Below are 27,271 nucleotides of genomic sequence, written 5' to 3' on the forward strand. Positions count from 1 at the left end.
GCACACACAAACCCTCTTTTCCCTCACATCCCAAGAAGGCGGCGGGAGACAGGAGGAACTCTTGCGCAATCACATAGCTACAAGTAAAGATGAGCTTGTGCTGACAGCTGAGCTGCAGGGAACCTGGACCCCTGGACTCCGCTTTGGTTCACGAAGCAATGGCACCCATGGGAACCCCCACGAGCTGCCTCTGTGCTGGGTGAGGGGCTTTTCTAACCTTTTCAAGCATTCACAGGTATTCTGTACTTTGAACTCTGCCATGCCAAGCATAGAATTGGTAGAGAGGCATGGAAGCTGCCAGCCATCCTAAGGCTTCCTTGCTGTTTGCAGGCAGAACAAAAGGCTCTGCTTAATGACTCAGGTACATGCTCGGGCTTCAAGGTTTAGCACCAAGAAAAAAAGATCTGTACCCATTCACATATTTCTCTAAAACTGCAGAGCATAAATTTGGTCTTGTATTTTTTGGGCAGTGTTTGTGAGTCACTGCACCCTTCCTGCTTTTCCTAGGGAGGGCACTGGCCCTCCCCTGCAAGCATCCCGCAGTGCCTCTCTGGCTGGCAAACTGCATCTTCTGATTTTATTTCAGTCTGACCCGCCTTCCTGGCTCTTTTAAATCTATCCTATTTTCTGCCCAACACCATGCAATTAACAGAGCTCTATTAGAAGCTAGCACGGCTCACCTACGCAGCACAGAAGTGTTCAGACTAAGCCTTTGTTTCCCTTTTGTTCTCAAGAGACAGGCGCAAAGAACATGGGTAGCCCCGAGCCTCGCACAGGACAGAAAACAGGGCTGAAGAAGGGAGAAGGATTTGAACCAGACGACACAGCAGCATTCAGTGCTGCTCACTGCGGGTCAGAGCCCCAGAACTGGCAGGAGACACATTTCCACAGGCACATGGGAACGTGTAGAAAAAAAAAAAGACTTTTTGTGTAGGAGCACACCTGTAGTGCCAGCCTGGCAGCTGGTGCACACAACCTCCTTCGTGCGGGGCACGACGGCACAGCTCGAGCTGCCTGGGCACGGGCAGGGCTGGCAGTCCGAGGCCGTGCCCGCTGTCGCATCTCCGTAATACCCATCGCTGCACTTCTCACAGTGAGACCCCGCCGTGTTATCCCTGCAATTGCATACGCCTGGAATAGAGAGGGACATGGTTTTTGCTTCATCGTCCAACCCAGAAAGAACCACCGCCCTCTTGCTGCTCCCTGCTTTATCAGCCCCTCTTACCCGTCTCGGGCTCGCACGTCTCGCTGTGCCCATTGCAAGAGCAAGGCACGCAGGGGCTGTAGGGCCCGAGGCTTGGTGCCTCTCGCCGGTACCCAGAGGAGCAGCGCTCACAAAACTGCCCCTCGTATCCCGCCGGACAGGAGCAGCTCTCCACCCAAGCCACAGGCACGCCGGGTCCAGGACGAGCACTTGTGATGGTAACGTCATCCAGGTGGCCGGCACCTAGAAAGCACCGGGAGGGGAAACGCTTTATAACCACAAAGGCTCTCATCACCGTTTCACCAAACACACATCTGAATGGTACAAGAGACAGGTAGATGCTCGCAGTTGGTAAGGTTAATTAAGAAGCAAACTCCACCAGGAAGCTTTAGACAGATGAGAAAAGATGCAACATAGCTCATGAAGGGCATGTGCAGGGCAGAAAAGTTGAGAATAACAATACAGAGGAGGATGCTGAGAACAGCATGTGAGCAAGAACGGTCAGTTAAAATAAGTTACATTTTGCATGCATATGGTTTCCATTTCCAAATCAAATACCAAAACCAATTCCTGTCTTTCTAGGGAGGACAGACCATCTCTCCGGCAATTTTAATACACTGTCTCTAACACAGCATCTGCAAACCATGCCTCAGGGCAAACTCTTCAGCTATTCCTCTCAAGCCATTCCTTCATCTGGCATTTGAGCACTCCCCCCTCTCCTCTCTGCCCCTTACCTGGAGCAGAACAGAGCCCAGACACAACATAGCTGTTTTTTAACTCAGCAATGTGTTTGTGCCACTGCAGCAGCTCCAGAGCACCGAGCAGAGCCTCAGCTCCCGCATATTAGCGGCGGCTACAGCACTCAGGGGACGGCTTGCTCCACACCTTTCCTCCCCTCCATTTCACAACCCCAAATTCCTCTTTATGAGCCACCTCTACTGAAAACACTTCCAGCTTTCCCACCTTCCCCAAATGCAAATTCATCCTTTGCATCTTTCTGCAAACATTCTTCTTCACACGACAATACCCAAGGACCCAGATACTTTCGCTCCTAATTTGTGCCTGATAAACACTCATGACGAGGCACTTTCACTCAAGTTCAGCACAGGCAGCGCTTTCAAGACCTCGTCCTTCCCATTTGTCATGCCAAGGCAAGACCAGGACACAGGGGGGATGTAACCATTCCCAGTGTAGCAGAAACTGAGGCCAAATGTTGTAAACTCCCTACATCTCTCCTACTTCAGGACTCTGTGCTATGTATTTCTACCAATTTGGAAGGCACTGGCTATGCAACACAGCAAAACCCCCACATTTAGAAGCAAAGAATCAGCAGGTGATGGGTGCTCAGCTTCCAGACTCTCAAAGGCAGCACCTTTCTTCCCCATGTCCTCTTCAGGAGGCCTGGCAGAAGCTGTTACATAGGAAGGCCAGGTGAAAAGCAATCGTCACAGGCTTTGCCAAATAAGCTGCCACAGCTATTTATGGCCGGGCCCTACAATAAAGCAACCCGAGGACTAGACAAATGAGTCTGCCCCTCTCTTCTGCGATCCTCTGCTCAGTGACTTACTTCTCTCACTGTACGTCCCACGGATCTTGATGGAAGTCAAGTTGTGGAGAAGCTTCTGGAAGTCAAATGCCGTAAGAGCAGGCCTCCACGGGTAATCTGTAGCCTCGTGGAGCCTACGGAGAAGAGCCATGCATCATCAGCAAAGCTTTCAGATGCTAACAGCTGTGCCTTTTTAAAGCACCCTTTCCAACAGCAGTATGCTATTGCAACATAATTCACATACGTTTATGCAACGCTGCTAGACAGTGAGCTTCAAATTAACCTGATAAGACCGCTCTTCCAAGCTAAAATTAATGCTGTTTTGTTTCCTCAAGAGCTCAGAGGCCAGGGGCACCACAGGCTAGGTCCCAGCTTCTCCCACCACGCCTGGAGAGTCCTCTCACCTGAAGGTGTAGACCAGCGCGTTCTCGCTGGGGTAAGGGTTGCCCTGAGCAATGAGCGGCACTGACACTCTCAGCCCAGCCCCTTCCAGCACCAGGTCCTCTGCGGAGAGGCGCGTGTCCCGTCTGTCCACACGGAAGGAGAAGGTCAGGTTTTGCCCGTAACTCAAAAGCTGGTTGCCCAAGAACTTGCCTGAAAGGGGAAGAAATCTTTACAGTCAGAGGACAGAACAGAAAGGGCACAAGCAACACAGAAAGCCTCACTTCTTGAATGACCTACGTGGTGCAACAAAGTACATGGGGAAGTAGCTGTCCGAGATAACAGAGATATCCTGGGTCTCCACACTCCACTGGAGTAAGACTTCCGAGCCATCACGCTGCTCAGCACGCCACTCGTCCTCTCCTAAAAAATAAAATAAATTAAAAAAAAAAAAAAAAAAAATCGAACGTGCAAGAGTTAACACCCTTTGAAGACATAGCTTTGCACACACTTCTCATGTCATACTGCACACTGCTCACATATAACTAATCTATAGTCTGTACACTGGCACTAACAGACTTCAGAAAGTAGCTGTGCAGAAGAACGCAGATAGCAAATATCATCTTTCCAATTTAAGCCCCTAACTCCAGTGCTGACTCGAACCCTCTGAACTTTGAGCCCTATGACAACTACTTTTTCAAAATCTTCTTTTCTAAAGAGCTTAAAGCAGGGATGGGAAAACTTGCAGTCCCCTACGACTTGATGAGAGTTTCGGCCTTTGTACGAACTGTTCTCCAGTGGAATTTTAATTAAAAAGATGTTCTTTTCAGACTACGCAGCATGAAAACATGCATACACAGGAAACCGACTGTATGAAAAAGATTTTTCCTGAGCTTACAGACCCATGGGAAACACAACCGTGTTTTATTCAGACCCATGTAAACCCCAAATGTAAAGTGATTATAATCCTCTCAATCAGAAACTCCTGATTTGGTTCTAAAACTGAGGAAATGCGCCCTTGCCAGCTCCTCTCTCAACCTATAAAAGGTTTATAACTGCAACTCCTGCTTGCACCTGCACGGTGTACATTAGCACTGGGTGCCTGAGGCCAGAGCTGGGAATTCATTCCTCCCTAGCTGAACAAACGAGCTGCAGACATAGAAGCTCCCAGTAACTTCAGAAGTAACTCAGCACTTCCAAAAGAGGGATCCTGGACCTGCCTGCCCAAGGTTTACAGCCTTGCACAGAGAGGAAGGAGCAGGTTTTTTTAATCACTTCTGACCTGAGTCTACAGCCCAACTCAAGATACAGAGGAAGGCTCAATTTTACCAAACTGGAAGCTGGAGGTGATGCTGTAGATACTGTAGCCGACGGCACTGGTGCAGACTGAAGAGTGTCCAAAACAGAAGCAGGGGGTACAGCCCCTTGGATTGGAGGAATCCAGATGGAAAAATCCAGGTTTGCATCTGAAGATGTGAAGGAAAGAGAATTCATTTCCCTGATGCTCACCCCAGGTCATCGCTCAAATGTTTGTCATTCTTGAAACAAAGCCACAGGAAGAGAAACTCACCTTTCACAGTGGAAGCCTTCAACATTGTCCTTGCATGTACACCGTCCTGTCTCGACGTTGCATTCCCCTGTGCTGCCAGCCAGATTGCAAGAACAGGGCCTGAAAGAGTCAGGAGAGAGGATAACTCATTAAGAGCCACACAGAGAAAGCTTTAAAAAGGCGCCTAGTTTTTCTTTTAGAGAGCAGCAGTCCCCCTTACCTGCACCCGGCTTCGGAGAGGGAGTGGAAACCTGGCTGGCACCGGTCACACTTATCACCCATCACGCCAGGTTTGCAGCTGCACTGGCCGTAGCTGTCGCACTGCGTGCTGAGGGAGCCTGCGGGGAGAGCAGGGACAGGCACCTCAGCAGACCCACCCAGCTCTATTAGCCTGCAATTTTTTCAGCTTTACAAAATGGGCAAGAAATATGGGAAAAGAAAGTGGGAAGCATAGCTTCAAGTCGACGAGTGACAGCTTACCTAAAGACTGCCTCTAGTTCACAGGGATTTTTCCCCTAGCAGCTCGAGAGAGATGAATCGCTACCTAGTCTTCCAAACTATATTCAGCTTTTAAGTATCCCTACCAACCAATCTTTTTATACATAAATATAATTTTAACTTTAAATTGCATTCCCATCCTTATTCCTGTTTCGTCCTCAATGTTACCTTTGCGTGCCTCTAACTCCATGCCTGTTCTACCCTGCAATGCACCATTTCCGAGATTTTATTCCCCAAATCCCTTGTGTTCTCCCTAATCACCATCTCCCCTTTGCCAGGGGATATCCTGACCCCTCCCTTTCACGCTCCAATTTCCTCCCTTGATTCCCAAGTTGGATTTAAAGACTAAACTGCTTCCTCAGAGCGAGGCTGCATGTGCCACTATTAACCCTAACAAACTCTTCAGCAAAACTCTCATTTTTGGAAGGACATCTTCCTCAGTACTGCTCTGTTCAAGCGGACTTGCACAAAAAGCAGCAGCAGGTTTCCTTAATCCATGGCGGACAAAATGCTTTCTCCCAAGCACCGGTGTAGCTAGCAGCCTACGAGTTGTCAGCACTGTAAGAGTTAACTAGCAGGAGAAAAGTATTTTAATATACAGAAATAGTTGCTTCTTTCCACTTCAATCCACACCAGGAGATTATAGCAAAGTGAAGAGTTATAAGATCATTAGGCTGGACAGGACAGGACTCACAAAACCTTTACCATAAACAGCCAAAGTTCAAATCCCCTTTGCGGTTCCACTTATGATTATTTGGGAAAAAACAGTACTTGGACAAAAAATAGCAATCTAAACCTATCCAGGGGCTTCAAATACACCCTGGGTGCCAGTGTGTCACAGGATACAAGCTGATGGCTAAGTTATAAAGCTCTTTCAAATTTGTCCTTAAAAACCTGAGAAGTCACCTCCCTGCTTCTTCTCAGCCGTCTCAGCTGACACCAACCCCTCATCCCTCTTAAAATAAGGTCCAACACAAGGACCTGGGAGAGCAGACGGAGGAAGAAAGAGGTCTTTCTTGGTCAAAAATTTCACAACTGTACAACTCTCCAACCAAATTAGATAGGAGACGTACCCTGGCAGACCTCTCACTGGCTGCTTTTAGGGCATGCTGCAAGCAATTACTTATTCCAGCTACTCTATTTTGGAAGCTCACATCATATCTTACTATCTGTTACCCTTTTGTCTCCTTCCTCCTTATCTGCTGTGGGCTGGTGTAGTTATGGGATCACTCCATACAGGTCAAGTGGTTCCCTTGACAACAAAAGATTTGTTCTCCTGTCAGAATTTTTTCCGTTTGTTTTGTTTGTTTTTGTAAAAGGAGTTTAACTACATATTTTGAGTTTACTTTGTTTTTTCTCACCCCCACCCCCTTTTGTGTTTAAGGTTTCACTGGTTTGTATTTATAGTGCTTGGATACTCAGTAGGAGAAACTGATGCAGCTAAAGTTCACTACAATTCTTCAGTATGAACAACTTCCAGAAATATCCGCTCACATCATCTTGTTTATTAAGAATTTAAATGAGCTCTTTAGTACTGGGAGTGTCCAGGGTAACACATATGCAGTGGGGGGAAGACAACCAAAACCCAAAAAACTAAAATAGAATCTATTTCAGAACACATTTGAAGGAGTAAATGCTGCAGAGGTGAGCCACCTGCCCCTGCCATCCCGACCCCAATTAGATCCAAGGATAATTTAAACCAAAATACAACCCAATAAACATTTCCTACATGGGGGGGGGAAGGAAAGAAAAACAAACAAAACCCCCCTCTTTTTACCCTGTAGTTTGCAATTAGCTGCATAACCGAGAGAAGAGCTAGCTTTTGTGCATGGAAGTTTGCAAGCAGAAACGTTTGCTGCCACTACTTACCGACTGGGTTGCAGCTGCAGGGCAGACATCCCTCCTCGCTCCCCAGGCGATAGAAGCTGTCCCTGCACCTTTCGCAGTGGGCACCGTCGGTGTTATCCGAGCAGCCCGTGCAGTGGCCCCCGTGGCCCGTCGAGCGGTACAGCTCAGGGTCGAAGTAGCACTCCTGTGACCTCCCGTTGCAGTCGCAAGCTGCAAAGACAGGGGCACCATCAGTGAACAGCAACGTGCGGCCATCCGACCCCGACAGTCACAAAACCCATGACGCAAAGCTCCATATTAAGTTATAGGGGAGCTGGAGTAGGAGCCTTTAACCATCCCGAGACCCAGGCACAGACCCCCTAAGGCATTTGTGCATCAATGAGAAAAAGGGCGAAGCATGTTTTTGTGGTGGTTGAACATGGGAAGGGGGAAGCAAGGCTGTAATGATGAAACAGGCTCCTCGAGACCATTCTCATCCACATCCAGAAGAAAACCAGCGTGTTCTAACCTACTCCCTTCCACTTCGGGCTGCCATTTGCAGCTGAAATGCTACCCTCCCACACAGCAACACCGATCTCAATCATGCAAACAATCATGAGAAGATAACAGCGAGGCTGACTCCACGCTGTAAGGAAAGTTTCTCCCCTGGATTACAAATCCCCTCTGTCTAGGTAGCAGGAGACCCGGGTTTCACCGGCCTGTCAAGGGAAGCCACAGGTCTTGACCAGACAGCTGGGACCGATCAATGCACACAGAGGTCAGACAGGAAGAAAGCTTTTCTGTCTGAAAAAGCTTCCCCATAAAGTAAACTACCAGGACCTGTGGTCTGCGACGCAAAACCAAGCAAAAGAAATTGGCGCTCGGTCACAGAGATCCACGTTTGCAGTCCAGAACTGTTGCAACAGCCTTGGAATTGGATTAAATAGTTGACAAGTAACTATAAAAACCAATAACCCAAATACAAGAGGAAGTCAGCGGATGCTAAATGAGGAGCTTTTGGAAGCTCAATTATACTCCAGCACACTAAATACAATTTTTTTCCCTATTGGTTCCATAAAGTACAAGCCCGTACATTTTTGCAGCACATCTCTTTCCTAAACGCCACTCTTATCCTTCTCCACAAAGGAGATGCCCCTTTCTAGGGATCTACCAGAAAGCTCCTACAGGATAAGAGCGGAATGACCAGCAGTCCCACAAAATCTGTGCTGAAAAACACCAGAACTGTGCTTAAGACTGGCTAACTGCAGCTGAGACAACTGAAAACCATGCAGGGCCAGCTTCTGGATGCCAACAGATGCAGGGGACCCAACTCAAGAGAGACTTTCCCGTCAAGCGTGGCCGCACATACGCAAGCATTCATTGGCACTCTCTGCTGTCGCTCTCCTCCACGGACGGTCATTGAAGAAAGGAAGACACTTTTCACAGTCAACCCCGAAGGTGTTGTGTTTGCAGTTGCAGACCAGCTTCCCAAGCTCATTCTTCACACACTCGCTCGCGTGCCCATTACATTTGCATCTGGTTAACGAGAGACAAGGAACAGGTATTTAAACTCCAGGGATCCAGGTCATTCACAGAGCAACCCTGAAAACAAAGCCCAGATCTGAAAATCGGAGACAAATTCGAAGGCAGATGGTCACAACAAAATTGAGAACACAACTGCTGTTGTTCAGCCTGAAGAGGAGGAGGCTCCAGGGAGACCTTACTGTGGTCTTTCAATATCTAAAGGGGTTTTACAAGAAAGATGAGAGACTTTTTACCAGGGCCTATAGTGACAGGACATGGGGCAATGATTTTAAACTGAAAGAGGATATATTTAGATTGGGCATAAGGAAGTAACGCTTTACAATGAGAGTGGTGAGACACTGGAACAGGCTGCCCAGAGAAGTTGTGGATGCCCCATCACTGGAAATGTTCAAGGTCAAGCTGGACGGGGCTTTGAGCAACCTGGTCTAATGGAAGGTGTCCCTGCCCATGGTGGGTGGGGCAGGGGGGTGGACTGGACGATCTTTGAAGGTCCCTTCCAATCCAAACCATTCTATAAAACAAATAGGAGCAGCCCGCTCAAGGTAGGCATTTAGAAATGCGAGAACATTAACTACCTCCTTCGCAGTCTGCCACTAAAACAGAGTAAGCTGAATAGGAGAAGCAAAGATTTTTGTTGGCTTTAGGTTAGTATATTCTCCATAGCTTCTCTCTCATGAGAGTCCAGGAAAAGACATGCCTGCTGGCCATGTGCTTGTATCAGTAAGAAATTAAATAGCACAAAGGTGGCTAATACAGAAACCCAGGGACCTCCACAGACTGGTGGTGCAGCCAATGCAAATTCTCATGTTGTCAAATCCTGGTCTCAGGACTGCTCTCTGCAAACAGTCCAAAACACTGCACTGGTCTCAGCTCTGTTTATGAAAACATTTTATCGTCAACAACTTAAGATTTAAGCATTCTGCAATGCGCTTTGGCAAAAGGAACGGACAACCATGGTACTGTACAACGCTTCATAAGAGATACCTCCCAAAATATATGTGAAGCAGAGACGTTGATATTTTCTACTTAGTGTTATTCTAGGCTACAGATCTAGGCAGAGAACAATTAATAACACGTTAAAAAACACACAAAGCGCAGGGCAGAAAAAATCTGGGGTTTCTTTTGGGTTTTGTTTTACATTTTTGTCACTCTTTTCACCCTCCACCCTCCCAAATCACTTAATATTTGATCTAATCAAGGGGGGAGGGGGAAAAAAAAAAAAAAAAAAAAAAATCAATCTCTGTCTGCCCTGAAGCTACAGCCACAAGAGGTTATACACAGTATTTGCAAGCTTCATAAGATTCATCCTACTGCATTTTTGGTTTAGGACAGTCAAAGACCGGAGCCTAACAGTACCATGTGAGTATAATCAAAATCTTCAAAGCATTCTAGTAATCCTGACCAAAAGCTTTAAATAAGTACAGAAGTTATTGTCTACTCACCTACCACCCACAGCAAAATCAGAAATTGCATAGTAATAAGACTTGAGAACTTTCGGATCATTGAAAACTTCATCTCCAAATGTATTCAGACGATTGAGGGTCACTCTAATATCTGTAGCTGTCACCCATTCCTAGAGCAGACAGAAATCCCATCAGATTAAACATCAAACATCCCCCTCAAGAGCATATCAGTGCTGTGTCATTAGCAGTTCTATTTACAAAGTCATTCATCAATCAGCAAGTTCCTTCCTCATCATTTTCCCATCTGCACCTCGGAAGCTCGCACGTCCCTGCCCAAGAGGCCTTACATCGCATCCTCTTGGTTCGAACGTGTTTTCCGGACCCTGCTCCTCTCTGGGTACCCTTTCCAACGCCTCTTCGCATCTTGACTGCTCTCAGCTGGGCAGCAGTGGGTAACCTCTCCAACAAAAAGTGCAGTGCAGGCAATTATGTAAGCTTGCTAATTGTAAGTATGTATCTGACTGCAGTTTTCCCGCAAAGCTATACAGCACCAATGGGAAAAGCTTTAGGGTACTCTTGTCTGCAGACATATCCCACCAGACGAAAAGACACAGAGAGATGAATGAGGCTGGGGGAGGCTAGGGAAGAAAAACAGACAGGCAGATCTGACTTACAAAGCAAGAGCTTTTCATAATATTTACACAGCATCTTCAACACACTAGCCTACCCTCCTCCAGCAACAGCCAGCAAATGTAGCCTGTCTCCAAATTTCACATCACCTTCAGCCAGTGACTGTCACTGGTAACTCCTTGTTTTTATTACAGCTTTTGCAATGCCATTTTCCTTCAAACACCATAAAAAGGAATATGAGAAAAACATCCCTCTATGTACAACTGTGCTGCAGCTGCGTCACTACTTAGCCAGTACAATAAGATTTACTGAATTAAACACTGGCATAAACACATGGAAATGCTGAGCACAAAATACACATTCACTTCAGTTCTGAAAAGCAATACCAGAGGTTTATACATATTTTAGGAAACTGGCGGTCAGGTGTCTATTCCTTACATAGAGAAGTTTATCAGAAAATTATATGCCACATCACTAACTTGAAATCTCTCCATTTACCTTAACCATTAGACCCTGCTTTCTGCAAGGGCTAGCTACACCAACAAGGTGGCCAAACTGGTTCTTTTCCATTTCAGGAGTTCTTCTCCCTTTCCCATTAATCTTTATTTTTGTTTGCAGAAGTGAGCCCCACCAGATTCTGCTCTCCTGCCCGCTGGCTGGGGATCAGAGACAGGCGAGCCCCGAGCCTGCTGGGTGCTCACGTCTCAGTCTGCTCCTGCTACTCTAAGAGGAAAGGTAAGAAGTGGCGATCACAGCTCCAAAAGGAAGGAGACGAGCCGCGATGGGACAAACCCCACAGCTTTAGCTCTTTGTTGCAACATAACCTGGAGAAGTCATCAAGCAGAATACAGAAAGCGGCAAGTAAGTCGGATAAACTGGTGCTCCCGGTACGTTCCTGACCACTGCCCAACCGGCGCTGTGAATGCTAACAACAAAAAAACCCCGATCGAACCCCCTTGCCAAGCCTCTTGTAAGAGAAAACAAACACTGTGGATAAAATGAAGCTCCCTCGCCCCAACACACATTTAAGAACAGGTTAGGGTTTCCAATAACCCTTTATTTGTTTAGAAGAATCTCACATTTCTTAAATTTTTGTGCTCAAAATACACATGCAGATGCCTCAAATATTCATCTGACTTGGGCTTTACCTTCCTCTGTCCTTATATCTGAAACAGCATAATGCCCACAGCTGCTTTCTAATCAGGCAGAGATTTGCATCCATCCTCTAAAGACTTCCATGATGCCTAATAACAAATCATCCTTAATGCCACCAATTTTGCTTTTTGTACCATAAACTTTAATAGAGTCAAGAGTTCAACTCTTCCTTCAAAAGCATCTCTTTGGATTGTCCATCCCAACTTACCTGTGCAAGGGCCTTTCGGTATGAATAAGGGCTGTAGTGCAGCCCACGGTCAGCACAAAGCCACCATCCACAACAACCAAACAGAAAGACTCAACTCGGACCACCTGACTGACTCAGTCCTGCTCACATACCTGTAGCACAGGGCTGTTGTCAAAGTTATAGGCACTGGGACGTCCCTCCAGTGTTGAGAATGCCACGTTGCCCCCAGTGAGAGGGGAGATGTCACTGAACTCATCCGTGCAGAGCGCCTGCTGCTCATCCTCTCCAGTCCGAATAAAGCCACGATTGACTTTGTGATACGTGCTCTCACAAGAGCCACTGTAATACTGGTAGGGCACCCACGGGCCATCTTCCCTGGTGCGTTTGTAGATCGCAAAGCTCTCCGGCCGACTGGTGTGAAACTTCAGGCGCACATATGTGATGTCGAAGGCCTTTCCTGCAGATGAGAGAAGACAGACATGAGAAAGACTCAAACAACTTAAAAGAGAAAGAATGGAAAGAGCTGCACTGCATTTCTCTCTTTGGAAGAAACATCTCCTCTAGTACTACCCAGCAGGATACGCAGTGTCCAGTAGCACCAGAAGTATCTCTTCCAGTCCTATGTACTGTATCTCCCAGCAAAGACAAGGTGAAGGAACCGAAGGCAGAAGTTGAAGGCAGGCTGAGTAGATAAACAGACCTACAGACTTCTATGCAACCAAACACACATCTCACAAGCTGCAGTTCTCTTCTGCAGACATCACCAACAGTGTCCTTACCCCAACAGATGACAGATTACATCAGACCCATGAACAGTTTGTGTGTATCTAAGGCCAGGTCCAAGTTAACCATGCCATTTGATATTTCTTCCAAATACATGCATGAGAGAAACAGTATTAACCAAAGAGGTAAGAGTCACACTGTAGAGCCTGTTTTGTACCTCTGCTTCCTCCCCAAATAGACAATATCCCAAACTCTTTCTATTACTCATGAAGCCTTTCCTCCAGCACTGAACTACTGAGTACACTCTCTTCTACTTGTTCCCTTGGAAAGACAAAACAAAGTTTAAGTTTCCCAGACCATATGATTAAGGTCGCCAAGACACTTTTCAGATCAAAGTGCAATGAACTACAAGCCAGCCATGTTCTCCCTCTCCTAGGATGATAAATATAAACCCACCTTCCTGCCCTCTATTCTTCTCCTAACAGGTTTGTGGCAATCAGCAGATCGTCCTTCCTCATGGATTCTTCTCCAGTGACTTGGGCATCTACACCCCAACCGCCGCCATGCACATAAACCAACCGCCCAGGGGAATCACACCCCTGAGAAAACCCATTAGGGGAAAAGGACCACAGGACGCTTCAGCCACCTTCCTCCGCCATCCCCGCCGGCCAAGGGGCACGTTCCCAGGAGGAGACGTACAGCTGCGCGCCGGCTGTTCTTGCTCCACCTTGGCGAGCAGACTGTGTACGATGAGGACACCCTGGCACACGTAGGGAACTTGCTAAAACAACGTGAGGTTTGTCTGGAACAAAACCTCGGGTGTTTAGTCCCCGCCACGCTCTTTTACGCTCCCACTACCTCCAAGAAAAACACTGCTCTAAGCAGAGGTTGCAGCCGTCACTGGTCCCTTCGTTGACGAAGAAAAGCTACTAGAAGAGTTTCAACTGATTGAGAAACAGGTTTTTTTCTGCCTGTAGAAGTCACATGGATTTAACCTCAACATGTAAAATGAATTAACCCCACCGTGTTAAAATTTAACGCAAGGCTTTGCACCTGCTGAAGAGTGGCTCACTTAAAGCAGACCAGACGGCACCAGGCAACAAGAACAGCGTGCCTCTCAAAGTACACACGCAAAACCTGATCGCAATGAATTGGGTCATGAACCACAGCTCTCACTCACGGGCCACCCACTGGTTAGACTGGGACCAGCCTGCATTAGGCACGTCACACCCAGAGCCCGGCCGGCGCAAGGGAGGAACCTTTGTCCTTTCTGGCTGCTGGAAACACCAAAGTAGCAGGAGAAGCATGGCAAAGGGTCCAGAAATCAACATACCGGGGGGGGGGAAGTAAAAATCAAGACATACAGCACCCAAAAAACCTACACCTACATGTCCCAAGGCTAAAAAAGGACCAATCTTGTATTTAAAGCCAAAGAAATCTGTTGATAACCCAACCTACCAAAAAGTACTATCTGTGCGCGACATGCAAGACAGCTGGGGCGTTGTACAGATACAACCCCCCCAATACTTCCCACAAAATACCCCTTCCTATTTATATCATGTGTGAGGTTACAGATGACCTAAGCACAAGACTGGAAGCCAGACATTCACAATCTGTGGCTCTTGCTCAATACTAGCTCACTGTTGGTTTGGGGTCAAGTTATTTAACGAGGTCTTCTTACACACAGAAGACAAATGAGAAGCAATCACACCATTAATGTCAAACTGCTTCCACAAGGGCTAGAAACTCCAAAGGATCAGCACTTAACGTTGTAACACAGCTTATGGTACCCTTCCCTTGCTGCCCAATACAAGAGATTAATCCTGTTTCCATTTATCTGGAAGTATTTTTCTTACGAATCTCAATGCAAGGCAAGAAGCAGACATCATATGTACAAATCAGTCCCTCCCAGGTTTCCCATTTCTCCTGCTACATGGTCTCTTCTCAAGAGCAGTGCTCCTCACTGAAGGCCAAGTATGCTTCAGAGGTGAAGAGCATGCACACACAGAAACTCAAGGTGAGCACACCAGACACAAGTCAATAGGCCAGACATGCAAAAATACCTTTTTCAGGCCCGTGGTAAACAAACCCAGGATATACTCCTCATCTTTTCCAGATAAAGGCAAGGAGCCCCACAAGCAAATGCCTCCTCATTCTTCTGCAGGAAAACCCTAGCATACGTGTTGACCTGCCACTTGCCAGCCTATCTGAGAACTTCACCAACACCTTGGATGGGCAGCAACTAAAACCAGCCCTACTATCATGGTTTTATCGCTAATAAAACTGTCATCAGCTTAATGAGAAAGTTTTCTTTGAGCTCATGTGCTAAAATAAAGCAAAATATGAGGCTGAAAGTCTGCCCTGGTGGGATTTCTTTGGGCAATTTTCATGACAAGGGAAAACAGTGAAGACGACAGGCAAGAGCAGCCATTCCATGAGTCAAGAGGGGAAAAAAAATAAGCCAGAGCCAACAGCATGAAGATCATTCAATTAAATTGTGTCAACTGAATTGTCAAGAATACCCTGCTACTTTGACTTGGGGTGGTTAGTTTTCTTTTACTAGTACTGCATTCCTCTAGAGTGAAGCAAAAATGTTGCGTTCAGGCTTCATCAAGATGATTTCGGGGAGGAAATGCTTCAAAAGAATCCTGGGAATGAATAAGGGGCCGGGCGTGTGCTCTCACTCCACACACACACAACTTTCTGCTGTAGCAGAAAGGCCAGGTCACAGCCTGCACATCCCAAAAAAGAACTATTTTTTTTCCTCTCCACTATAACTGGATTACGGTCTCTGTTCCCCAACAAGGTCTCCTACAGCTCCTTGCAAAAATTCCAGCTCAGCTAAAGGCACAACACATGCAAACTGCACTCCGGGCAGGGCAAAAACATTTTCCATAGAAATCCCTTGTGCTAAATGGAAAGGACCCTCCCTTTTTCATCTTCAGTATTACACGGCAGGCCAAAGAAAATGTATTCAAAACCCTCCCGACGGAGCAACCCAGGTGAAAAAGACATTTATTTCAGCTGGCAGTGTAACTACTTGAGAAATCCTGTTAATGGCATTAACCAGGAATGCAGTTAATGCACACAGAGCGGCTGTGCGCTAGCGCCGTATCAGCTTGCCGTGGGTAAATACTGCTGGAACAATAGAGTTTACCCAAGACCAGCTGACACAGTGTTGAAATGTGTTTCCCCACTGTCCATACCGAACGTAAAAGCTGTGCTTAGCAGCCTGGCAGCTAGCAGGGCTCTTCAAGGTTGCAGAGCCTTTTTCTAGGAAAGATAAGCCGCCTAGGTTGCTTTCAAGTCTTGCAGGGCTAAATAACAGGTGAAAGGCAGTTTTAAACGTTTCATTTGGAAGACAAAAAGTCATTGTTCTCCTGTTCCTAGAAGCTGGTAATTATTTTGATCTGTTTGGCTTAGAAGTGTCTGATAGTGTCAAGTATCAGATAATATTTCCCTCTGTGTACTGAGAAGTGGCAGATCTATTTTGCAGGAAGAACTCCAGATGTTTGTTATAAAAGTTCGTTAGTAGAAAGAAGACATGCGGTAATTAGCGACCATGAGCTCAGCACTTCAAGAGTGCAACCTGACATGTCTTTAAAGCATCCAGAGCTCAAAATCATGAGCCACGCATTTTAAAACTGCACCTTTTCTGAGGCATGAAGCCATTCAGCAGCAAGTGACAAAATAACCAGCCCCTTTTGATAATTCAGGCTGATGTAGAAAACCCTGTAATATCTTTCTCTAAAGTAAGCAAGCACACATATAAGCCTTCAAGGCAGTATTGCAATGACAGATTCAACCAAGCAAGCGAGTCTGGGTGCCTGCGCAGGCGGCAGCAGTGACACTGGAAACGTTCAGCGTTGTTCGATGCAGGGGACGCTTCCCCCAACAACCTGCTCTCCATGTCGGGCTGACCGCAGCTGCCACATGTCATCAGCAATTAGAGCCCTTCCTCAGCAGGGTTATCACCCAATTCTGTATCCCAAGGTCCACCAGGAAACGCGCCATGCTGAAAACCATAAAGATAGACTGGAAAAATGTAAGCCAATGCTATTTAGATCTTTAGAAACTCCTCCCTTTTCCCCCAAGTTAGGAATTCGTCCCTACACACAAAAGGCCTCCTTGTATTCAGACCCCTCAGAAGGGATGGATAATTTACATCAGGAAAACGTCCCGCCAGCTGGCACACCGACTACAAGCACTGAATTGTGAGCAGATGCCTGGATGAGATAAGCCCAGACGACACTCGCCTCCTTCATTATCGGTCCACCCGCATCCCCTGCATGCGGGAAGAAACCACGCTACCTTTTCTGCACTCTCTGTGATCCCCTGGTGCATCCTCCCAGCAGTGAACTTTAAAATACGGCTGCTGAGTTTTGCTGCCCAGGGAAAAAAAAAAAAAAAAATCCACCTGAGACAATTGTATTTGGCAAAGAACCAACCCTTTGCAGATTTATTTTCAGCAAAATTCACTGAGCAGTAATGAAACAGTTAAACTTTGCTCTGCTTCTCTTTTGGTTGGTTCCTGTTTCAAGGCAGCTTTTTTCACACAGGTACCTGCTGACAACCTATGTCTAAGTAAAGCTTAAAAGAATTGAAAACAAACCAGTAAAAAATACCGGCATACTTATTACTTTTTGATTGGATTTCATTTCCATTTTGCAGTGACAAGACAGAGAGCAAGCAACGACCATTGGCATTTCATTTTGCTCTCGTTTGACCTGTTTCTCCATCATTCCCAGCAAGAAAGGCCAGCTTTCCCAGTTTACTAGACTGGAACGTGCCCCATGCCATTTGCCCATCTTGTTCTTACTCACACCTCAACTCTGCCCTTCTTGAACCATCAAAATTCCCCACCACCCAGCGTGATGCTGGACCAGCTATAAGCAGACAGACTTACTCTGCTGCTTCAAGACACAAACGCTCATCTGCTCCTCTCTCACAAATAAAGAGCTACCAGCCATAGCAGGAGGCAGCAACTTCCACTCTTACGCTACCACGGCGTGCAAAGGCTAGCACAGCTACTGGAACCTCACATGAGCAGTGAATTGCAAGGGACGGAAACATTGATGTCAGTAGACAGAGGCCAGCACGTTCGCAAGATCTTGTTCAAGACTGGTCACTGCTTCTTGAGTCAACCAACCATTCCACGTTCTCAGCTACTGCAATATTTTGTTCAGCCTCCCATGCTAGAAACACTCCTGGAGCATAGGGGCTGCAGATGAGAGGGGAATATTTAAGGAGAATGAGTTATCCCATCCCATGGAATGGGACAGGATTTTCCAGCACACAGATGGGCAACAAGAGCAAGACAGTGTTTATAAGGAGGGGAGGAGAGTGAGAAACATCCTGAGCAACTTGCTCTTTTGGAATAAAAAAGTTTTATTAAACAACAACAGTCCAACACCTGCAAGACACATAAGCGGTAAGTTATGTTACTTGCATCACACGCGCATGAAAAAGCCAAACTTATGACAGAAAGCAAGAAATTATTGTAGTTCTAGAGCAAATGTCCTTTACAACTACACTCTAGCTTTTCTGGGAAAATTTGTGGAGGAGGAGGAAGATGACAGCACTGGTATCGCACAAGCAAATGGAATATCCAGCATCTGAAGAAAGAAAATAAAGGATTTCCATTTTCTGATGACCTTCACTGGGGAAATAACTCCATTCAGGAGCACAGATGACAGCTCTCAAATGCTGAGTGGTGGCTCTTATGGAAACACAATCTAGTAATAATAAACCTTAGGTTTATTTTCTTGTACTCACCTAAAGAGCCTGGAGATTCAGGCACATATGTCATGAACAAGAAAGACCTGAAGGATTTTAACACAATCTCATCATAAACCACACTCCACCAAACCAAAGATTTTGGCATGCGGAGCTCCACCACAGACAGGCGCCTGGGTTTTAAGAAAGCCCGACGGAGATATAAACACGGATTGCTTTTTCTGGGCGCCCGTACTCAGACGAGGATGGAGGAAGGAAACGGGTTTGGGACACTGGGGGAATGAGCGCAGCCTTGAGCGCGCTGGAACAAAGGCAAACTCCCACCACCCCATTAGATCATGCATTCTTCCAGCACTCCTGAACAAAGGCACCATTGACTTGTGTGCGTGGGCGGCTCCGGACAGCAAAAGGCTGCCCAGTAAATTATTGCATGATAATCCAACATTGATAAGTCATCGAGGCTGCTTGTTCTAGTCATGTTTCCAAAGGGGGCACGAGGGGAAACTTATTTTCCCCTTCGTGGGCTGAAGGCAGCCTCCTAAGAATTGCATTTTTTCATTTGATTGCTCCTAAGTCAGTGTAAAAGTCAGAAAACGTTGTCTAATAATTCAGTACAGCTTGCTGCCTTATTTGTACAGCTTTGATGCAAAGATGTTAAGTCCGTTTCCCAAAACGGCCAGCTGTGTTTATTCACTAGGGACTGGAAAGATCCCATGTACAACACAGAAGTCCTATCTGCACAGGAAGCCTCAAAGTCCTTTTTCAGCACAAACGATAAAAGCTCGTTTTAAAAAGTCACTTTACACTTGGCAAGCACAGCCAGATCACAGATGATCAAGGACGCCATGGGCCATTTTGGGGAGGGCTCCATTTCATTCACGTATCCGGACTGCAAAGCTACCTCCTGCCACCACTGTTGGCACGAAGACGAGTGCGATCTGGGTTATGGTGGGTTGGGACCCTTGGAAAGTTCATTTGCTTGTATCAGACGTTCAGAAGCTGCTCCGTGACCTGTACATAACAGGTATGCGTGAAACCGAGTCACTCCCCCAGCTGAAGGAGCACAGAAAAGTGGGGGGTTACTCCCCTTCCTCCCCCCAAAATGGGAGCTTACCTAAGGGGGGGGGGGGGGGGGGGGGGGGGGGGGGGGGGGGGGGGGAACAAAAAAAAAAACCATTGCTCTGAAAAATTTACTTATCCAGAGAAGACAAAAAAAGCTGCCTTTTGCCCTTTATTCCGAGCAGGAGAATGCATGGCAATTACCAAGAAACCATCATTTCATCACGAATAAGTCACTGTTGGTGGTGTCGTTACAGACTCAGTAATAACCGCCCTTAAAGGAACCAACCAAATGTGGCAATTTCCACCCATTCCAACTCACTGTGGGACCCTGGTGCTCCAGCAAAGTTAAGTTTTCCCAAGGGTTTTCCTCATGTTGGACATACAGCTACCATCCAGTAATAACCAAAGCAAGCAACCACCACCACCACAGCCCCCAGAAGATCAGAGCTGGTAGCAGCAGCAGCCAGAGGAGATGCACAAAAAAGCTTTCAACTGAACTGTAGAACGCGATACTTCTCATCCTTGGCAACATGGCAAGACATCTCTTATGAATGTTTCTTGAGTAAGAAAGCATCTCCAAAGGAATCACAACAGAGCAACAAATCTCACACACCTTCAAGTCATTCTCATAGCATTCAACTGAAAGTGACAAAACAAAGAGCAAATCACATTACATTTTAATTTCCCCTCAGGTATTTTAATATGACAGTAGGAGGTGTAGGAGGGGATATTCCTGATGTTCAGCTCCAACTGTATCTTTTCAGAGGCGAAGATGTGGGGATGGCAGAATGACTGGGAAAAAAGACTAAAAATTACTTTCAAACTCCAAAGCAAAAGTTTAAATAGCTAAACAAAAACGAAGTTGCAGCTTCTTTAAATATTTGGCCAGTTGGCAAACACATGACTTCTTGTAATAAGAAAATAAGCGTATTGGAGTGTAGTGCAGTACCTTGCAAACAAAATTCAAATATCAGATAATCTGGTGAGAATTACAAAAACATTTATTTAAAGGACAACTAGATCTTACTGACTCGTGACCAAAAAAAGAAAAAAATTCAAATAAAAAGCATTTTGCAAATCGGGTAGTTAGTGCAGGAATGTTAACAGGCTTTCCTGAGGTCTGTTTTCCTTCTGCATGCCCTCCCAGGAGCCTCACCCTCCAGCAGCTTGATGCTCTTTCCCTTGCATGCTTTCAACTAGCACACCTAAAGTCAAAGCATACGCAATGCTTCAGTTTAAGAAGTTCAGCAAACCCAAATGACTGGAGTCAAAAATGTCCCGGCCAAAGGCAGCATGCAAGTTATTTTGGATGGTGTCTGCGTGCGCTGGTGAGACGCCAGACGCCCCTCACTCCAGCTGCAGCACTCCTGGAGAGGAGCTATGCCAGCTTCCACCAGAGCGCTGCCTCTCAACCCAGTTCAACAGCTCCATCGCTCACGATAATCAGCCGCCAGTTTCTATTAAATAATATTTTCAAGCCTTTTCCCCTGCCCGTTGAAAGTCAACACTTTCCCCACTCACCCCCCTCCTTCTCCACATGTGCTCATAGCCTGCAACAGCTCTAACGCCTGGCTTCGCTCCTATCTGAATTAGATATCAAAAACACACAGCTCATGTTGTCGAGCCTAATTAAGAACAAATTAAGTGATACAACTATATACGAGTGCTCTGAGCAGCAGCAAGTTCAGCAGCTCTGGGAGCAAGACAACCTTCCAGACTAGCTCCCACACTGCTGGCTGTACAGCCACGGAGAGGCCAGAAATGTTCCTTACACAAAACACTGAATTCTCTGGAATTTTGATGGTTTAATCTCCCTCCCGCCCCTGCCCTTCCACCTCCCACTCACCAGCCACAGATTTTTTTCCGACACAGGCCATAATTAACACCGCAGCTATTTGGAAATAATACTGTTGCTATTAGCATCCATCACCTGGCCCCCATGCAGACAAGACAGCTTTCTTTTCTCAAGTGTTTAGGGAGTTTTGTATTCTTCAATAAACATTTAAGAAAACTAACTTTTAGCACATTTGAATCGCACTGTTTAATGTTGCACAGAGTTTGCACACCTCCTGCCTCCCCATCTCCCACTGAGAAATCTCCCCCTCCTCCCAACAGACTCCTGCTATGGATTTTAAGTAGCAGTTTACATGCCTTCATGCTATCTTTTAATGCATTTTCAGCCAATTACAGGCTTACGCACAAGCTACCATTATTTATGAAACACAAATTACAGCAATATCCATACAGGCCATTTTCAACCACCCACACAACAGTTTTACTTTCTCAGCCTATTAAGCCGGGGAAGGAATTGGGATAAACAGACTCGACAAAACCATTGCTGGAGCAAGGCCATTTCCAAAACAAAGCTTGCCACTGAGTTATGTTTCAAATATGTTTTGGAAAGTCAGAAGCAAAGCTCTTCCAAATTTTTCTTGAAGCAGAGAGGGAATTGCACTCCAGTTCCCGACTCCCAAGTAACAGCCAGCATGTGCCTTCAACTCTGCCTCTGGAGAGTAAGCTGCACAAACTGCAAACACTCATGGAAATTGCAGAGGTGTATTAAACACACAATCATGCAAGTTCATGTTCATCCACACGTTCTGTCTGGAGATACATGAAGGACAAGGAACTACTAAATGCGGTGACTATTCCTAAAGAAAAGACAGTTTAGCAGAAAACCACATGTACTCGAGAAAGTAGCATGGCTTAGCATGACCAGTTTCCCACAGAAGCAACTCTGGAAGATTATTTTGGAACACCATGAACAAAGAAAATGAAACTGGATGCTCTCTGCTGACCCTTCAAAGATAATACTAACTCCAGGCTTCTCAATACTTCCAGCTGCAAAATCTGAAGCCCTTGGTTTAATTCACAAAAAGACCAGAACAGAGCCGAATCCGCTTTACATCAGGCTCCAAAACACCTCAATGTATCTGCACCAAACCTAGATTTGGAAAGTTATCTGTAGATCAAAACTCCTTCCACCCAGGCTAAAGGCTGCCCATCCAGGAACAGAGAAAACTCTGAAAAAGCAAAAAAAAAGATATGTGCATAGTCTTTCCTTACCATTTTGTATCAGAGGGAGATTTCCAGACTGAGACAGCATTACTTTGCTGCTCCTTTGTAAAGGAAGGATTTAAAAGAAGATAGCGACACTCGCTGAAGTGGGACCGAACACCACCTGGGATACCGCTGAGACAGTATAACATCAAACGAGTTTCCTACAAAGCATGCTTTCCAACAACAGCCCCAGCAGAAACAAAAAACCTAATTGTTAATGTGTTTAAAGGACCTTCCGCAGGGACTTCTAATTTCTTGAGCTTATCTATTGGTCTTGAAACATGGGTCATACAGCATGGTACAAAGCTAAATGTTAGTGGCTGGTTCCCGGTGGCAGGAATGCAACTGAATCCTAGTAATTCCGGGTGTGCAATTAATTCACCTTGTTAGCAGTAGAGCAGTGAGGCAGCTGTGCTGTGAAGAACAGACTGAGTAGCCTGGTGGAAGCTACGCAAAGAAATATGTTTTATTCCCAGACGCTCAGAGGTCATGGCGCTCAAGAACTCAGACCTGCATTTAAGTTAAAAAAGTGTGGATTAGGAACAGCTGCAGAAACACTTACAGAACAGAGTCCAGACAAGGCAACAGAAAACCCACTCGCTCTGCAAAAAGTAGGTTCATCAGGCCCTGGATTGTTGCAGAGGACATTGCCAGTGAGGTCACCGTGGAAGAGGACCCCTGTGAGCAGCGTTCCAGCAAGTGGCCAAGAAGCATCTTGCACATTAGAAGACAAACCTCCCGCCCCCAAGCACCGTGTCGAGACACATATGCCATGACTTCTTAGATCACACCACATCCTCCCCAGTCACACGCAGGTTCTTCGGCAGCAGAAGAATAGCTCAAGATTTCCTTAGGTAACAGCACTGCCTAATTGCACAGAAAATTAGTTTAACCATTTGCACTGAATGCCAAACGAGGACATCTTCTTCAGGCACACTACACCACTGTGAAGCCTAAATGAACTCTACCAGAAGGTATTTTTCTCAGGAGAGAGACAATTAAAAATTCATTTTCTAATTAGTACTGCTAAGGCAGTGACATTCTTTTAAAAATGTTGAATCCCTAGTTGATGAAAAAGCCTTTTTTGAAGTTAGAAGATGACTCTCATAACTCAATTAGTAACGTAAACTACCACACATTAAAACTTCAAGTAATTGGTTGACCATCAGTGGCAGCCCATGAAGTAGAGGTCGAGATATTTCTTCCTCCCTCTGCTTTCGGGGTCCTTAGTACATATACTGACTCTTTTGACAGTATTTTGGGGGGGAAAGGGGAAGAAACAGCCACTTAAACTGATCTGTAAAGCTGCCGCCTTTATGAAGTGAAGTCTCAAACAATACCGCACTCTTAAGCCTTTAATTCACTTACATTTAGTGATCGGTCAAACCCAAACCAACCTACCTGTGGTCCTTCAGTCTACAGACACCCCAAGAGAGCTAAAGCACATCACGGTCTTCAATCTACCATTGAGTTACAGCAACGAGGGCTTGGCTTCTCCAAAAGCTCAGACTTTCAAGACCCCACAGTATTCCCATGTCTCTGTTGCCTAGGATAGGTACCTCATTCAGAGGTCAAGGGAAACTACCACCACACAACCCCAAATGTTAATCTTCACAGATTAGACTGTTACCAAAACATCAAGGTGCCTGTAAAAGATCAAAATTTGGACAAAGCGTGGACAGCTCAAGGAAAACCAAAGCTACTTTGGTTGGAAAATAGAATCATTTGAGAAACCCACAGAGCCAAGCTAAGATTTCGTTTTCCATGGGAGGTATGCAGCTCACCTTCATCAAAACATTATAAGGCCCTTGAACTCTGCTCCACCTCATCCAGGAGGACATGCTTCTTACCTCTGCCCTCTTAAAAACTGTTATCACTCCTTCCTAAACAAGGATCCAGCTAAAGCAATCAATACATTTATCACTTCAGAAAAGATTTTTATAACTTGGTGCAACAGAAATGGAGAAAATCTAAAAGATAGCAAATGGTACAAATTCTAGAGGCTTGCCTCCTTGATGGCCTGATCAGATAATTATTTTTAGAAGTCTACCATTTCCCAGGAAACTTCTGATATCAAATGAAGATTAGTCCTTATCCTTAAAGCAATTAATAGGGCCAGTCATAGGCAAAAAAAACCCCTAATTTTAAACCCTCAATAGCAGCACACATCAGCCATAGTAGACAGCAGCTATCTTCTTCTGGCACAATGCATGTCATGCTGGGTCTACTTCAAAGAGATAAAATTTAGAGACAAAACATTTTACCAAAGGAGATTCAGCAGTCACATGAGCCTCAAAGAAGAAAATAAGTCAAACCCAGGATCTGTCCATGTTAAGGAAATGCTGCAAATGCATTGGAGCAGGGGGGGAAGGATCTTCATTCATCAGAAACACATGCAACACCAACACTGCCTTCTACCTTCAAGCCCACTCAAACTTTTCCTTATAGAACTTCACACTAAATTAAAAGTAAAAAGCTTTGCTCTATAGTGTTTTTAGATTGAAAGTAAGAGTTGGTAGACATTAAAAGCTTACCGAGGACTTCATCACTGGTCTTAAGTGCAAGGCGTTTTGTTACCACAGAATAGCAGATGAACACAAGACAAGCAGAAGGTCAACTAACGGCTGTCAAGATCTGCTCAGGTAAAGTGAGACATTTGAAGCCACTTCACCCAGAATGACATACAATTCCTGACGTTGCTAAAACAGGAGGGGTGGGACAGAAGGAGCCCTGCAAGCAGAAGAATTAATAACATATGGCTTCCTATATGTGAGCCTCTTGGTTGAGTTTTAGGAGGGAAGTCTTGCATCTTCTCAACTCCTTGACAGGGATATCTTCAGAGTCACATCTGACTGCAGAAGCCAAAAATTGTGAGAGATGAAGATGTATGTTTGAGTCCTGGTTCCTTCTTTGGTTGACCTTTTCCACAACACTAACAAGAACTGTCATTATTGTGGAGAGCTTCTTCCTTCTACCCACCCAAGCAGAAGAGCAAAGGGTTCAGAAACTATGTGGGACATGACAGGGCACAGACCAAATTCTTAGGTGAGTTTTACTTCCATAGGGCAATGCATTCCAGCAAGAGAAACACAACTGCCTCTTGTTTGCAAAAAGTAAACTAACAGCCATGCCTTCCTGAGTCATTGCAAAAAATTCCATGAGCCTCTCAAGACACTGTCAGGAAAAAAGCTTTAACATACAAAGTTAATGGAGCAATATCAGCTATAACAGCCTCCCTCTGGATGAGCAAATGGACAGTGACAACCTTACTGGATGTCTCACTCCTCCAAAGAGTTGGAGAACAGTTTTAGTAAATGGTTTCATTACCAGTTTCTACTCCCAAAAAAAGAACAACACTTGAAATGCATGGACAAGTTGCACACACACTCAGGTTTCCTCTCACCGAGGTCTGATGACCTTATATTTTGCTGTAGATTATTTGCATTACTATAAAAATCTTATTTTATCTGAAAAAGCCCTTTTATGAAATATATATTCTATTTCCTTTAAAGTCAGGAAAAAAGTAATTTTTAAGCTCATGCAACATTTCCACTACCAGCATGCCAACTCAGATACTTGCTGAATTTTCTTAACATGAGAAAAAAATGCTCAAGTACACACAGTATAGTTTTATTTCAGGTCTCCTTATACAAGCCGATGCAAAGAAAAGCGCTGCTATTAAAAAAAAAAAGCTATCAGGCCATGATTAGATACACTAGATTTCACACAGATAACAAGAAGAGAGCCTTAAATCAATACCAACAATAACGTAATCACTTCCAGATCACGCTGAGATACTTCTGCAAGAAGTTATTTGAACTTTTTATCTCAATTATTTTTTGCAAAGCTAAGGATAGCAGTAAAAAGTTAATTTTCAGTCGATTAAAAAACAGCAATGCACATTTCTTTTAACAAGTGTATAAAGAAATCCAGATCTGCGCTGCTGATTTCTGAAACACAGTGATGGTGGTGGGGAAGAGGTACAATCCTGGACAAGAAGCTGATAGTGTTGACAACTTAGGGGGGAGGATTTTCCTAGAACAGCTGATTTTGCTGAGGACAAGGGAGCAGCTTTCCCTATACTTCAAAGTGCAGTATTACTCTGGTAAAATACTGCTAGATTAAGCAGAACTTACTTTGGATGTGACCAGGGAAAAGACCTTCAGGGAGTTTCAGGATGCATTCATGCTTAGCCTCCTACCTCTCACTTCAGCTGCAAGAGTAATTTCCTTCCTCCTCCCAGCCTTCCTTCATCTAGACCCCCTAAGCACTGAAGGTAAGTAAATTGGGGGGGGACACACGACACGACAAGAAACAACACAGAAGTTGGAGAGAGTGCAGCTAAAAATTTGTACTCAAAGGATTTTCTACCCATGCAAAGGTCACTGCTAAAGAAATAGCCACTATGCTGATCACATACTGCTTCATTTTCTCAAGTATTACTGAGTTGATCACCTAACCAGGTCTGGTTACTTTTAATTTTAATTTATGTTGTAGAAAGACAGGGCAGTTGGACAGATTGGCTTTTTGAGGCCATTTCAATCTCCCAGGAACATTAAGTACACAAATCATTCACCGCTTCATTAACCAAGTGACCAGATAGTAACGGCCTTCAAATTCAAACCACATTGCCTAGCATGAGCATATCCTCCCCCAGACTCGCTGGTTGAAGAGTAATCTATTTTCCCCCAGCTCATTCTCCCACAGCTCATGGGAAAACAAAGCCAGGCTGTTCCCAGCCTTTTCATGGACATACCAATAAGCT

At 45.4% G+C, this 27,271-nt stretch overlaps 1 protein-coding gene across 1 annotated transcript in view; it reads right to left on the bottom strand.

Annotated features, from left to right (window-relative positions):
* LAMC1 (laminin subunit gamma 1) overlaps nt 1-27,271 on the bottom strand; it is a 70,191-nt gene that overhangs the window by 13,362 nt on the left and 29,558 nt on the right. Inside the window, exons 2-13 of the mRNA XM_050901429.1 lie at nt 12,078-12,382; nt 9,993-10,123; nt 8,375-8,541; nt 7,048-7,236; nt 4,901-5,018; nt 4,702-4,800; nt 4,461-4,597; nt 3,432-3,554; nt 3,155-3,344; nt 2,772-2,884; nt 1,226-1,447; nt 943-1,131 (exon numbers count right to left, since the gene is read on the bottom strand). Coding sequence (XP_050757386.1) covers nt 943-1,131; nt 1,226-1,447; nt 2,772-2,884; nt 3,155-3,344; nt 3,432-3,554; nt 4,461-4,597; nt 4,702-4,800; nt 4,901-5,018; nt 7,048-7,236; nt 8,375-8,541; nt 9,993-10,123; nt 12,078-12,382 — 1,983 coding nt within the window. The remainder of the gene's footprint in view (nt 1-942; nt 1,132-1,225; nt 1,448-2,771; nt 2,885-3,154; nt 3,345-3,431; nt 3,555-4,460; nt 4,598-4,701; nt 4,801-4,900; nt 5,019-7,047; nt 7,237-8,374; nt 8,542-9,992; nt 10,124-12,077; nt 12,383-27,271) is intronic.

Source organism: Gymnogyps californianus, chromosome 8 (genome assembly GCF_018139145.2).
Source record: "Gymnogyps californianus isolate 813 chromosome 8, ASM1813914v2, whole genome shotgun sequence".
NCBI lineage: Eukaryota > Metazoa > Chordata > Aves > Accipitriformes > Cathartidae > Gymnogyps > Gymnogyps californianus.